The 15547-nt window shown below is 36.9% G+C and overlaps 1 protein-coding gene across 25 annotated transcripts in view; it reads right to left on the minus strand.

Annotated features, from left to right (window-relative positions):
* nfasca (neurofascin homolog (chicken) a) overlaps nt 1–15547 on the minus strand; it is a 275383-nt gene that overhangs the window by 103150 nt on the left and 156686 nt on the right. For 20 of the 25 annotated variants that reach the window (XM_039749089.1, XM_039749111.1, XM_039749108.1 and 17 more), the window contains one exon: nt 12278–12337. The exons of the other annotated variants lie outside the window; for them this stretch is intronic. In XM_039749089.1, coding sequence (XP_039605023.1) covers nt 12278–12337 — 60 coding nt within the window. The remainder of the gene's footprint in view (nt 1–12277; nt 12338–15547) is intronic. 25 annotated transcript variants of the gene reach the window in all.

Below are 15547 nucleotides of genomic sequence, written 5' to 3' on the forward strand. Positions count from 1 at the left end.
TTAAAAATGTTTTCATATGTTTCAGTTGATGCCATGCCTATCTTTCTTAATAAAACAACTCGGCTCCCTCTGGATCAGTTTTATGAGTTATGAGTTGCACTTTGCTCTTTACCTTTTGATGATGAGAGTGTGCACAAGTAGCAGGGAACTACAGGACTGAGCAGAAATACTTCATTCAGACTCTGCAATTGGGTATAGTAACTGGAACTTCAAGCTATATGATAAAATGTTCAACAGATTGAACAATATCTCTAACTGACAAAGGTGATCAAATTGTAGAATGATATTAAACGTGAGTGAAAAGTAAAATGCTTTTCACTAATTAGTTACATGAACCGTCAGCATTAAATTTACTCTTATAGTGTTAAATTAACAAGTAGTTTGCATGAGGAACTGTTGTTTTCGTATCTGCACTTTAACTGTTAATTTAACATCTGCGTTTTTGCTATGCACAAAAAAACAGAGCATACTTTAACAAATCTGATGCATACTCAGTTGTTCATATTTGTTTGCAAGCATCCACTTTATGGTGATTACTTCACACATCCTAAACTCACTACACCAAGTCTAAGGAAAAATAAAGTTACTGTGTTACCTTTAAAGCACCTTTTTCATTTTCATAATATTTGTTGCGGGATCATCACAAACTGGTGGCAGCCAATATTACAATAAACAACTTGATGGCTTGCCAATTTGAAAACTGCCCACAAAAATAATCACAAAAAAAAACCATAATAATAATTACATAATTATTCTGTAAAAAGGTGTCAATGTGAAGCCAAATGAAAAAGAAAAAAGAAAAGAAAAAACTTTTAGCAAAGCTGTTTTGCCTACGTATATACACCCCAATAATTTGCTGCAAAAAATGTGTATTTGTGCAGGTTAACTTAGAGAAAAAAACAGCATATTTCTGTGTGAATTTTCTGGACACTTTATGGAAGGTCTATATTTTTTTAAGAAAGATGGTTTCTACCCTAAATTCAGAGAATATTTTCTTTGGTCCCAAAACACTGCAACAAAGTGCTCAATACTATCGATAACAGCATCCTGCTACGCAAGATGCCAGCAACATAAATTTTTCTTTGTTCTACAAATGACATGCGAGTATGAGCATTAATTTGACTCTGGTAAAGTCGGAGAGGTAGGCATGTAATATACAACATATAACTTTGGTTTAATTCTTTATTGTTTCAAAGCTGCTAGTTTAACAGTTTTTGGAATCTAAAGAATCAATAAACAAATGATTTTCCAAGTAGGAATCTTCACTAAATTCTTTTTCCATCCATACACCATTATTAAATTGACTCAAACGCAACAAAGTCGATAAGAAATGAAAATGGAGAAGTGTTGTTATACTGTCATATTGACCAATGAACATGGATTTCTAAATGGATAGCCTAAGACTAGATTGTGTTGTGTTATTTTAGGTGTACTTAAAAATGCTATGTTAATAGGTTAAATGTACTATTACAGAGAATTTCCTGTAGCTACACCGTGACAGATACAGTGCAAGTAGCTGAAACAATGAAAGTGGCCAGACCAGAATATTAACTGTAAATATCAAGAGCACATGCTTTAAATATTCTCTTTGTCAGGAGAAAAAAAGGTAGGTTTCAAAATGCCAAAGCAGATATAAACTGAACATTTTTTCTTCCATAATAGCAACAAAAAAAACAAAAAAAACAAAAAAACAATAATGCAAAACTAAATATTAATGCAGGATTTCTTTTTCCTTAACAGTAGAAGCAAAAAAAGAAAGGGGGAGGAGAACTGCAGAAACTAACTTGATCCAGCCTACACTTGAGCTATACTGTATATTTTATTTTAAAAATTCAGCATTTTAAATAACTAAAACAATTTGTCTAATTGAAATGCAGTTTATTGTACATTATTAGCTGTGACCAGTAGGGGGCATTGTAGCACCCCAGACAAAACTGCACAGACACAAGTCCCAGGTGCAAATAGAATGTTTATCATAATAAATTACTTTACAAAATGCTTCTTTAATAAACACAAACACCAAACCAAATTATTTTTTCTCTCCTTCTTGCTTCTTCTCCAATCCTTCCAGGCGAGCTTTGTCTATACCCCACATCCAACTCCAAATCACCTAGATGAGGTTGAGTGGCTTCTTTTATCTTGGACACAGAAGTACTTCCGATGCTATGGCTTCGGCCATTGGAAGCACTTGTGGGTCAAACAGAAGGGTCAAACAGAAGTTTCACAAAGACGGGATAATTAATCCCAGCAGCTCCCCTGACGGCACCCATGGACCCCAACAAAACTGTCCTATGGGACATCAGCTTCCAGTATGCCGTGCGGGTGTCCCTACAGGTAGTGTAGTTCAAGGAGCCTGCCACACAGCCTGTCGAGGGAGTAAGTAGCCATGCCAGGTTGTCTAGCCCTGTCCTTCTATTCTACTGGCCTCTCAGTCGGGTAAGGGTCTTTGGTCCATCCCTGCCATGAAGCCAATGTAACGTGCCCTCCTGCAAAATGACATTCTTTATCAATCCTCTTGCAAAGGAAGGGAACATCTTGTTATTTTGGCATACTCTGTGCCATGGTCTCCCGCTCAGGTAAGAGATCAGAACCCACCCTAACAGAGAAGCCCATGCATACGTGTTGCCCATAACAATGTAATAATGATTTTTTATTTCTCCTGATTAACTTCAAGATGCATAACTTCATTTACTCATGATGACAGTAAAACTGAAATCAACAGATTACTTCCTACATCTTCCTTTGAAAGTACTGTATTTGCATAAAACTTTGCATTAAAAATAATTTACTTTAGAGAGTAGTTTTAAAAATATCCCCAAAACATGTCATACTTAAAACTCTTGATTCATGAGCTCAGTTTGCTAAAATTCCAACAAAAGTCACATTTCTCACTACTACTTGTTTGTATGAAACTGTACCACTTCCCTTGGCTTTGGTCAGCATATTCATTAATTCAGTAATAACAATTACTTCATGCATGCCTACTTAAGTGAATTATCCTTTATAAATTACATATTACGTTAAATAAACTGCATTTTCTTCACCAATTCTTATATTTCTTCACAGAAAGGTAGGTAATTTACACTATGTTTACACCAAACAGCATGTTGGGAGATTTCGTATAAACACCAGCTTGCATATGAGATGTTACAGAGCCAGATGAAATTATTACAGGGTGGGGTATCTGCCACAGTGAACCATGGTACTGTCTTATCTACAAAAATGGTTCATAAACACACACTTTAAAATGTAAATATAAAATTATAAGCGTATCTGTAGTTTCTGCCAACCCACTACATTGAAGCTATGGGTTGCAACGCTTAAGTGAAATGTAAAAACCCTTCTGAACAACTTTTGATCTACTAGTTACTGGTGCTCACTTCTCCAAGGATGACAGCTTGTAGCCTAACAACAGAAGATGCTTCTGACCTCCCATAGAAGGTCAACTGAAGGTCCAAATGTTGTCCATGTAGATCACTACCTTAATAAAAAAGTGAAGCGTGGGTGAGAAATAGTTGCAAAGTTGGAAATGTCATGTAAAACATTAACGGGTAACTATGAGAAATTCTACACTTACAATTAGCAATCATTGGGTTATAATGGTTTTTACAGCAGAGAAGCTGAGAAGCTGTGTGTTTTTAACTCTGTAACATTATAACTTTTTTTAAGAGTTAATCTAAGCTGCATGTCCAGGACAGCAAGTCAATGAGGGTGCATATTTTTTATTTTCATTTATAAATGCCTGACAAACTTAACAAACACAAATTCCTAGTGCAAGTAAATGCATTCCATGATAGGGAAAAATATTTAAAATATCAAAAGCAGCTAATTGTATCCTTCAAATACAAATTCATAAATTCTGGACTTGACTGGTTTAAAATCTTCACACATCTACTAAGTTCTGCTAGCTTCAGCTAACAAATGTAACAAAATTAAACTTGATTTATACTATTTGATACAATGAAGTATACAGAAAAATCTGCATATAAATGAGCACTAAGTACTGTATTGTTTTAGTTAGGATTTTAAAATTGTTCTTTTTATCCCATATTTAATTCAGAAGTTTGCAAAAAGGACCATATAACTGAGCTTAAGAAGCAAAATCCTATAACTCCTTACATTTCTTACATTTATACTTTGGCTTACAGCTTAGTTCTGGGCTAATTTTAAAATCCTCTTTCACATGTGTAAAGCTACTTATTGCTAATCCCCAGCCTACAACATATACAGTACATTTATACTCCAATAAATATCCAGTATATATCATGATCAGATGATACCTTTCACTTTGTATTTGTCAATATAACAGAAGCTCCAATGGGTATGATAGTTTAAATCAAACCTGAAGGTCATTACGTTAGCATACTCTTTTTTTTGAGTTGCTCGTTCTACTGTTTATACGTATCCTTGTCTATTTTTTTTTTAAAGTCACTGCTTTCAGCTTTTACTAAGTCATCCTTTCACTTTTCAGCATCTAAGAGTAGCTTCTGCTATCAAAGTTAGCTAGGCTATATGTTTATGAACGTAGGTGAGAGTGTGCTTGCATTTGTAAAGAAACACTGAATGATGTTTTCTGTTTGTACCACCTATAAATTACATGTGCACAGCATTCTAAGTCTGTTCAATGGGCATGGTTCTTTATATTACAACGTTTCTCAACACAACACTATGATGATCACACTCAAATCATCAAGGGGGAACCCCAAGGCCAACCCCCAGCCGGATAACCACACTCCATTCACCAAAGTGTTCCCTGTCATTTCATGAAAAAACTAACATGGGAAAAAGTGGGTCACAACACCTAAAAGGTTGAGAAACACTGCTTTGTAAGATTACATAGTGGCAAAACACCATTTTCAGAATTCATGAATTTAAGAATGTATTTTTACTTTAATTATAATCTTCAGTTATACTAAATGTTGTAATTGTAATATCCAGTAATATACAGTACAAAAACTAGAGAACCAAATATAAGTAGATTTTTACCATTAATCTTTTACCTAAAGAAACCAAACCCAAATCCAGCACTTCAACTATGTTCACTCACATGTACACTCATGTTTTATCAATTTCATTCTACCTCAGTCTTGGTTTTGTCTTAAAATAACACTATTCATCTACAGTTTATTCTACACAGCAGCCTTCTAATGATGTTCCCTTTTGACATTATTTTGATTCCAGTGTTCTTATGGGATATCTGTGCACCTTGCCATCATTCCAATCCAGGACAAGTGCCGAGGAGCAGATTCAGGTGGTCCAGTATCATTACATGAATGCACTAGTGACATCTGACAAAGGGAAAGCTTCAACCTTTAATCCTACACAAAGACTTTAAGAGGATCATACGGAACATGAAGCCTGACATGTGTTGCTGGTGTGCAGGAATAAAAGCTTTACTAAACATCAGCTCACCCACTGATAAATGAATTGCTGCAATGCTCAATTTAATTCGTAAACACAAAAAATGAATAAAGGTCTTCGAACAATTTAAATATTGTTTAGTAACTGAGATGCTATGTTCTACTTGAGATGATAGTTTGACTTTACTGAATGGCTGTCCATGCAATGACTGTTAGTTTGTGTTAATATACATGTTTTATGCAATGACAACAAGTATAAAGATAATTATATTATTTAGTCCATATGTGACAATCCTCCTCCTGTTGTAAATAAACTGTGTGAGCACCTAGAAACTAAAATCTCCTATTTCTTCAAATTTATATTGTTCTATTTTTCAAAAATTAAAAAGAAATTCCACACAGATTTATTTCTGCACAATGCTAACTATATCTTATTCATTGATCAGATCACTTCAGGCTGGATACCTTGATAAGTCACACTTACTATGTGGTTCACCTAATGAAACTGCATATACTTTTTGTATATGTCTTTTTCAGTTAAAATGTAAATACAGATGGGTGGTAAAGAATTGTGTTGCAACTTCACTTTTAAACAACAATGCATCATATGATTGCTAAGAAATATTAATCTTCTTGGGTATTACGAAGTTGACTCTCGTTCATCATTTAAATTAGATAATGTAATGTATTCTTCTTACATTATTGTATATTGAAATGCCATTCACTAGCTTTATTCCCTTCAATATATCACCACACACTACACATTATAAATTACTACTTACTGATGTATTGTTTAAATGTTCCATTTTTGATGAAAATAAAACAAAATGGCATTTTTGACTAGAGCAGTTTTTTACTAAAAATATACAACACCTACAATAGCTTGTGTATGGTCTTGACTGCTCTGCTGCTACATAATGCATATGTGCTAGATTCAGTCCAGTTGGAAACAACAGAGGACATTATTGAATGTATGGAACCTGGATTTATAAAATAGTCAGGCACCTGGGGAATTGAAAGTAAAATATGCTACACTAGATGCAGCTATCTGATCTGGTGTCCTTGGTCAAGGAATACAGATTAGATCAGACACAAAAAATTGTCTTCCAAGTGCTTATTTATGAACAGGGGATTAAAAGAGCCTGTCTGGTGCTTAGAGTTGGGTGGAAGAATATTAGCAAGGAACAAAAATGGTGACAGTAGTATGTGAGGTGTAAGGAGTGTAGTTTGGAAGAACACTGTGGGCAACAGTGGGGGTAGGTGCAGCCACTCCCCCTTGGGCTAATTAGTCAGTGATATGTTCAAGAAGGCACATTAGGGTATACATTAGTTGTTTGCTTCCTTTATACATTGTATATACATTTACTTGGCAAAACATTAGGGAAACTGAGTAGGTTCTTCTTTTGCTCTCAAAACAACCTCAGTTTTTTGTGGTAAGGATTCAAAAAATGTTGGAAACATTCCTTTAAAATTCTGGTCCATGTTGATATGATTGCATCATACAGGTTTTGCAGGAATATCAGTTGCATAATCATGCTGTGAAGCTGCCCAATGGGATTCAGATACAGTGATTGGGAACATTGTAGAACACTGAACTCATTTTGACGTTCATGAAACTATTTTAACGTGACTTTTGCTTTGTGATATGTTGCATTATAATGTTGGAAGCAGCCATTAGAAGATGGCTTTGGAAAATAGAAAGTAAGCTCAGAATAACATGAATGATGTCTGGATTGGACTGGGCATAATTACTGAACTCAGGCAATACAGGAATCAGGTGCTAGAAGGGGATGTGGGCAAAGCTAATACTCAGAAATAATTTTTAATAGATTTTCCCTCTTACTGCCTCCTTCCTGCAGTTACCAGTCTCCCCCACACCATCCCTACTACATCAATAACTCCTACCATGTCAACTGGAATAGCCAGTGACAAGTCCACCTCTCAGCATCAGTGTGGGCTGTCCATAAAAGGAGACAACTGAGAAATCTACACCCAGGAAAAGCTGCAGTACCAGATGGAGTCAGTCCTTGAGTTCTTAAGGCTTGTAATGACCTGTGTACTAGTCACCTGTTCAGTCTATCCCTAAGGCTTCAGAAAATGTCACTGCTGTGGAAAACTTCCTGCATAGTTCCTAATGTAAAGAAGGTAGGCTCTCCTAATGTCTGCAGACCAGTGGCACTTGCATCTCTCTTGTGGTAGACTACCTGGACCCACTGAAGTTTGCCTATCAGACAAACACTAGAGTGAAGGATACAATTATCTATCTAACAAAAAGGCTTATTCTCATCTGGACAAAGCTGGCAGCATTGTAAGAATTATGTTGTTTGATTTCTCTGGTGCCTTCAGTACTATCCAGCTATTCCTGTTAAGAGGTAAACTCTGAGATATGCAAGTGGATGAGCCAATGGCATTCTGAATAATGGACTATCTGTTAGGCAGGCCACAATTTGTGAGACTCAAGGACTGTGTCTCTGATGCGGATGTGAGCAACACTGGAGCACCATAAGGAACAGTCCTGTCTCCTTCTGTTCACTTCAGACTATAATATAACACCAGGTCCTGTCACTTAAAGAAATTCTCAGATGATTCTGTACTTATGGGGTGTATTGATAATGGGGATGACAGCGAGAGAGGAGTCAGGTGGAGAAATTAGTTTTGTGGTGCAAAAAGAAGTGTCTGCATCTTAACATCAGCAAAACCAAGGAACTGGTTATTGACTTTTGTCACACCAAACAGCCTCTATGTCTGGTCACTATTCAAGTTGTGGATTTACAGGTGGTCCACTCCTACAAGTATATGGGGGTCCACACGAATGACAAGTTGGACTGGTCTCAGAACACAAAGGAACTAGACAGTGCTCCTTAATGTAGGAAGTGACATCCTTCATATCCTCTCTAACTCTGTGATGGCCAGTGCAATTTTCTGTGCTGTCTTGTGCTAGGCTGGTAACATCACTTCAAGAGGGGTCCACCGAATCAACATGCTAATTAAAAAGTCAAGCTCAGCTGCAGGACGCACTCTTGACGTCTTAGAAATAGTAGCAAAGGAGCGAGTTAAAACAAAACTGAGTGCCATTATGAACAATGCTGCATGTCCTCCCTCTGACACACACACATTGAGTACTTTCAGCAAATAAATTATTCAGCAGAAGTGTGTCAAGAAACGCTAGTGGGACTCCTGTACACCAACAATAATACGTGTGCATAATACCTCACTGGGATTGTGACAGCTAAGTCAGAACTGTTCCCACCTTTTATTTTTCTTCTTGGTTCAAACCAAAGTGTGAGCACACATTTATTTATTTACTTACTAATCTACCTTTTATGTATTTATTTAATTAGCTTCTATAAAAAGATACATTTCCAAACACCATTAAACCACCACTACCACCAGCTTGGACTGTTGACACAAGGTAGGCTGGGTGTATGGATTCATGCTGTTGTCACCAAATTCTGACCCTACTATCTATTTATCTCAGCAGAAATCAAGATTCATCACAATAGGCTATATTCTTCCAGTCTTTAGCCAACTACTTTTGGTGAGCCTGTGCGCACTGCAATCTCAGCTCTTTATGTCCTTGTCTGACAGGAGTGGAACCCAATGTGGTGTGCATTCTGAGATACTTTTGTACTCATTAAATTTGTACACAGGATCTATCTGAGTTACCATTGCCTTTCTGTCTCCTCTGACCTCTCTCATCAACAAGGCACAGAACTTCTGTTTACTGGATGTTTTTTTGTTTTGCGCACCATTCTGAGTATACTCTGTTGAGAATGAAAATCCATGGAAATCAGCAGTTACAGAAATACTCAAACCAGCCCGTTAGGCACTAACTATCATGCCATGGCCAAAATCACTGAAATCACATTTTTTCTACGGTCTGATGTGAACACTGGGCTCTTTATCTGCACCTTCATGATTGTATGCATTGATGCAACAGGACTGATTGATTAGATAACTGTATGGATAATTAGATGCACAGGTATTCCCAATAATTTCCTTAGTGAGTGCACATAGGACTGTGTGTTAATGCATGTGTTTAAATAAAACCTAGAGTACATTCACACCTTACAGAGATTAGTGAAATTCTTACTTGCATATTCAGAAGACTATATGCAGTCACAAAGACAGGGAAACTGGGACTGACAGAGTGAACTTAGGGTGGAAGGTAGCAGGACTTTCCAGAAGTGATGTTGGAGATTGGCCTGGAAATGACTCTTAGAGGAAGCATCAAGCCTGCACTGGCCAGAGAACATGTAGGCCTTGAGTTGGGAGGCCAGACACTGGCAATGGTTTTGTCTAACAGGTAGGGTCAACCATTGACAAGTGACAGCAGCAGAAAGAGAACATGAAAGTTTCCTCAGTTAGGAGTGGAGAGAGTGTATCTGATGCTTGTGTATTGCGATTCTTGAATTATTTTTGCCCTATATATTTCTCCCTTCCTATCAGTCATTCACGTATTACAGATAATGTACAGTGCATCCGCATACAGTGCATCCGGAAAGTATTCACAGCACATCACTTTTTCCACATTTTGTTATGTTACAGCCTTATTCCAAAATGGATTAAATTAATTTTTTCCTCAAAATTCTACACACAACACCCCATAAGGACAACGTGAAAAAAGTTTACTTGAGATTTTTGCAAATTTATTAAAAATAAAAAAAATGAGACAGCACATGTACATAAGTATTCACAGACTTTGCCATGAAGCTCAAAATTGAGCTCAGGTGCATCCTGTTTCCCCTGATCATCCTTGAGATGTTTCTGCAGCTTAATTGGAGTCCACCTGTGGTAAATTCAGTTGATTGGACATGATTTGGAAAGGCACACACCTGTCTATATAAGGTCCCACAGTTGACAGTTCATGTCAGAGCACAAACCAAACATGAAATCAAAGGAACTGTCTGTAGACCTCCGAGACAGGATTGTCTCGAGGCACAAATCTGGGGAAGGTTACAGAAACATTTCCGCTGCTTTGAAGGTCCCAATGAGCACAGTGGCCTCCATCATCCATAAGTGGAAGAAGTTTGAAGCCACCAGGACTCTTCCTAGAGCTGGTCGGCCATCTAAACTGAGTGATCGGGGGAGAAGGGCCTTTGTCAGGGAGGTGACCGAGAGCCCAATGGTCACTCTGTCAGAGCTCCAGAGGTCCTCTGTGGAGAGAGGAGAACCTTCCAGAAGGACAGCCATCTCTGCAGCAATCCATCAATCAGGCCTGTATGGTAGAGTGGCCACACGGAAACCACTCCTTAGTAAAAGGCAAATGGCATCCCGCCTAGAGTTTGCCAAAAGGCACCTGAAGGACTCTCAGACCATTAGAAATAAAATTCTCTGGTCTGATGAGACAAAGATTGAACTCTTTGGTATGAATGCCAGGCGTCACGTTTGGAGGAAACCAGACACTGCTCATCACCAGGCCAATACCATCCCTACAGTGAAGCATGGTGGTGGCAGCATCATGCTGTGGGGATGTTTTTCAGCGGCAGGAACTGGGAGACTAGTCAGGATAAAGGGAAAGATGACTGCAGCAATGTACAGAGATATCCTGGATGAAAACCTGCTCCAGAGTGCTCTTGACCTCAGGCCTATGACGGTTCATCTTTCAGCAGGACAACGACCCTAAGCACACAGCCAAGATATCAAAGGAGTGGCTTCAGGACAACTCTGTGAATGTCCTTGAGTGGCCCAGCCAGACGCCAGACTTGAGTCCGATTGAACATCTCTGGAGAGATCTTAAAATGGCTGTGCATTGACACTTCCCATCCAACCTGATGGAGCTTGAGAGGTGCTGCATAGAGGAATGGGCAAAACTGGCCAAGGATGGGTGTGCCAAGCTTGTGGCATCATATTCAAAAAGACTTGAGGCTGCAATTGCTGCCAAAGGTGCATCGACAAAGTATTGAGCAAAGGCTGTGAATACTTATGTACATGTGATTTCTCAGTTTTTTTAGTTTTAATAAATTTGCAAAAACCTCAAGTAAACTTTTTTCACATTGTCATTATGGGGTGTTGTGTGTAGAATTCTGAGGAAAAAATGAATTTAATCCATTTTGGAATAAGGCCGTAACATAACAAAATGTGGAAAAAATGATGCATTGTGAATACTTTCTGGATGCACTGTATCCTTCCTTTAATAAAGATCTTTGTTCTTAACATTATAGTGTTAATATTTTGAATAGAAACAATAATAAGAGAAAATAATGGCAGAAAAAATAAAAGTGAACAAATCTCATTGCCATATCTGATGCTAAAAGCAAATTGCGCAGGAGAATGCAATGTCAAAGCTTCACCTTTACATGGAAAATTAATATGCACTTATAAAAGGGCTGCATCATACTTATGGCTTAATGACTGAAGGCATTTCACCTAAAGTGGTTTTTGGAAGGAAAAAAGACCAGCTAGCTCTGGAAGTGTTAAAAAAGTAAATGCTTTAGATATAATGATATGGAAAATTGTTCATGTATTATAGATAATGTATTCTTCCTTTAATAAAGATGTTTGTTGTTAACATTATAGTGTTAATATTTTGAATAGAAACAATACTATGAGAAAATAATGACAGAAAAAATAAAAGTGAACAAATCTCATTGCCATATCTAATGTTAAAGGCAAATTGCGCAGGAGAATACAATGTCACAGCTCCACATTTAAAATTAATATGCACTTATATAAGGACTGCATCATACTTATGGCATAATGACTGAAGGCATTTCACCTAAAGAGGTTTTGGAAGGAAAAAGACTGGCTAGCTCTTAAAGTGTTAAGAAATTAAATGCTTTAGATATAATGATATGGAACATCTTTTGGTCTGGAAGTGCCTTTAGATGCAACTGTTTGAATTTATAAATGAGTTGGGTTAGATGAAAGCTAAGTTAGAACACCAATGCAGGACAGAGATGTCTGTGCGCACTCACCACTGTGTAACTCAGTGAGGTTCAACGAGAAGTGCACTGATGTATCATTACGGCTTTCCTCTGCAACAAAACAGCAGCATCAGCATGCAAAAATAAAAAAATAAAAAAAGACAAAACGAAAAAAGTAAAAACAACTTTGTGAAAGAAAAGAGAAAGCATTAAAGCATCATGTTGATAGGCAAAAGTCAACAAATACAAACAAGATCAAAAGTAAAATAAAAGAAACGAAAAAAAAAAAGATGATGTGTAACTCATTAATTAGAGTAGTGGCTCTGAAACAGTGCTGTCAAAAAACCCAGACAAAAAGTTATCTTTGTTTCAGATAATTTTTAAATCAGAGTCCAATTACTGCTACCACTTGAACTTACAATTCAACCAGATGGCTTATTTCTTCATTTTACTGAGTCTAAAAATACCCTGAGTGCTGTCTTAGATTTGAATTATTTGTGAAGTCCTAATTTGTGTTATAAATAGTTTTCATTCTTACTTGGATAGGATTTTTAAAGAGGATAATAAATAGAGACTAACAGATGACACCATAAAACGAAACTGTATTTGCACATCCTGAGTACTCATCTAGTAATGTGATAACACACAAATTATCACGGAAAACTAAACACTGTCTGATAATTCTGGCTCTTCCTAATTAAATGAAGAGTTCACCGGCTGGAACTAGGTTAAATATTGTAAAAGTAAACCAGCAAACACATGAGATCCACAGGGCAGAAATTTAAACCCCTGTATAAAGTGATTCTAATGTCAAAAAGAACAGAGTAAGTAAAATAGAAAACTTTTTTGCTGCAACCTTAGGGCAAAAAAGGTTAACCTGTCACACAAAGGTTAACTTATTTGGCAGCATGTATTTGTAACAGAAATTGTATACATTAACTTACACAATCTGCATACAGCTGGCAACTGACAGAGAAAAACAATGTTTAAAAGGTTCCATGCTATAAGCCTGTAGTAATTAGGTCTACTCTACTTACTGTAGCAATTCATAAAAAGATGTATCATTAATTTTGTGTTATCATACTCTTTGTTTAGGCAGCCATTCATAGTGAGTATTTCAAAAAAGCTTGTGAATATGTGAAGCCATGGCACAAAAGCATATTTATATACAAAGAGGCATTTTGGTAGGCAGATGCGATTCTACACTCAAAGAAATAGTAAAGTGTCCCTTGTGATACACTGTAAGAACTGGGACTTAGATGTACTGGGTTTACATGAGCGTAAAAAAGAAGAATGTCGTAAATATCACAATAAACCTTGGGTAAAGCTCAGAAACTGAAAACCCAATAATAGTAAACCTTATTAGAATGTTTTAATATGTAAATTAAACTTCAGCAAATTTTGCTTGTCATTTACTTATGGCAGAATTTAAACCCTGGAAAGCACAAAAGGAATACAAAAATTAAGATCAGTGTGGCACTATTCTTCTCATATGTAACCATAAGCAGAAGTGAAGATCAATCATTATTAGTCCTTTTCTGTGGTCTGTATATTTAGTGGGCTTTGCACTCATATACACAAACTGCCTATAAAATATTAATCTTTTGTAAATAATATATTTTTCTTACTTTTCTCTTTTGTTACACATTCTTGCCTTTTGCTTTCATTATTATGCTGTGTGTGTGAGGATGTGTTCTTGGGCACAAACACGGACTAGTTTATTTTATGAAAAGAAAATGGTCTTAAAGTTACAAAATATATTACCACACACTGGCAGGAGAAAACCCCAAAACTGCTGCACTCTAGTCAAGTTGAAGCACCCCAACCACTTACCTGCTCAACCCTGGGGTTTTTGAATTGTGCCCACTATAAACCTCCACCATGCGAAGTTCTGCTTAATCTGACAGTAACTAGAGAACATAATGGCAGGAGAAGTGAAAGCACCACAGATTATTGCTGTTTTTCAACCCTATTGATATTTAAAGCTGAAGCCTGGCAGAGTCTGACTTGGTTATATGCTGAATGATTGTTTAATACAAGCTAAACAGAAACTTATTAGTATTATGATTGCCTTACTGTGGTATTGGCTGTGCAGTGTCAATTAAAAGGGAGCTACACTAATACCTCAGTTATCAGAGTAGATGTGTTCCAGGATTTCATTTTACATATTTCATTAGGTGATGCTTCATTATCGAAAAGAGATATACCATAGGAGGAATATGTATATCCACTGTAAAACCCTGAAGGTGAAAATGGAATTATGGACTAGCTAAGGGGTGGCCAACTCCAATCCTGGATAACAGCCACAGTGGCTGCAGGTATTTGTTCCAATCCAGTTGCTTAATTAGAAGCCAGTCCTCACCATTAACAGATCTTATTTAATTTCAAGGCTTGTTAGGGTTTTAACTCTAATATGTCAGATCATTCTTATATCATAGTTTTTTTTTATTTTCTAATGATCTACAGTATGTATAATCCAAGTGATTTGAAGCCTGAAAGAGATGAGCAGATTTCAGTTCTTCACTTTCTCTTCTGTTTCCTTCTGATGACTTAATTAAACCAAACAGTGAAAGATGAATACACACGGGTGGAAACTGAGACAAACTAGATGGAGACCTACTGATCCCTTTGCCATTTGCATCTTATGGCTAATAAGGAGCAGTTAAAATAATGAATAAAACTGTTAAACTAAAATAAGCAATTAAGGGTTGAAACTCTTAACAAGTTGGCAACTAAAATGAAGCAGAAAAATGTTACTTGAGCAATAAGTGCTTCATCAGCAATGAATGATTCCTCGTGAAGCAATTGGGTTAGAACAAAAACCTGAAGCCACTATGGCCTTCCAGGACAGACATTGCTTAGCCCTGATTTAAAGAGTCTGAATCATAAATAACAAATTAAATGAAGTTAATTAGTCACAAAAACTAATCATTAATTAAGAAAATGAATAGAATGTAAACCTGCTGCCACTGTGTCTCTACAGGATTGGAGTTAGCCACCTTTGGACTAGCATTTCAGATAATGGTGGGGGTAGGCAGCCATTAACACTAAAATTACCAGAGCTTATGAGAAAACTCGTACATCTGGCCCACCTTAAATCCGTTCGCACCTCTCCGTCAGTGTCTTTTGTCCTGTAAATGTGCCTGAGTAAGACAAGCAGCAAGCAGGCTGGTATTCCATCCCCCCACCATCGTAGAATGTTCACAATGTTCTCCCAGCTCATGTCTTGTTTGATTATCTGGGAGTGAGGAGTTTTAGAGTGGAAATAATAGATCATTACAATATTTGGAACACATGCATTTCATTTGTGTTCCGTTTCTA

Source organism: Polypterus senegalus, chromosome 3 (assembly GCF_016835505.1).
Source record: "Polypterus senegalus isolate Bchr_013 chromosome 3, ASM1683550v1, whole genome shotgun sequence".
In the NCBI taxonomy this organism is placed as follows: Eukaryota; Metazoa; Chordata; class Cladistia; order Polypteriformes; family Polypteridae; genus Polypterus; species Polypterus senegalus.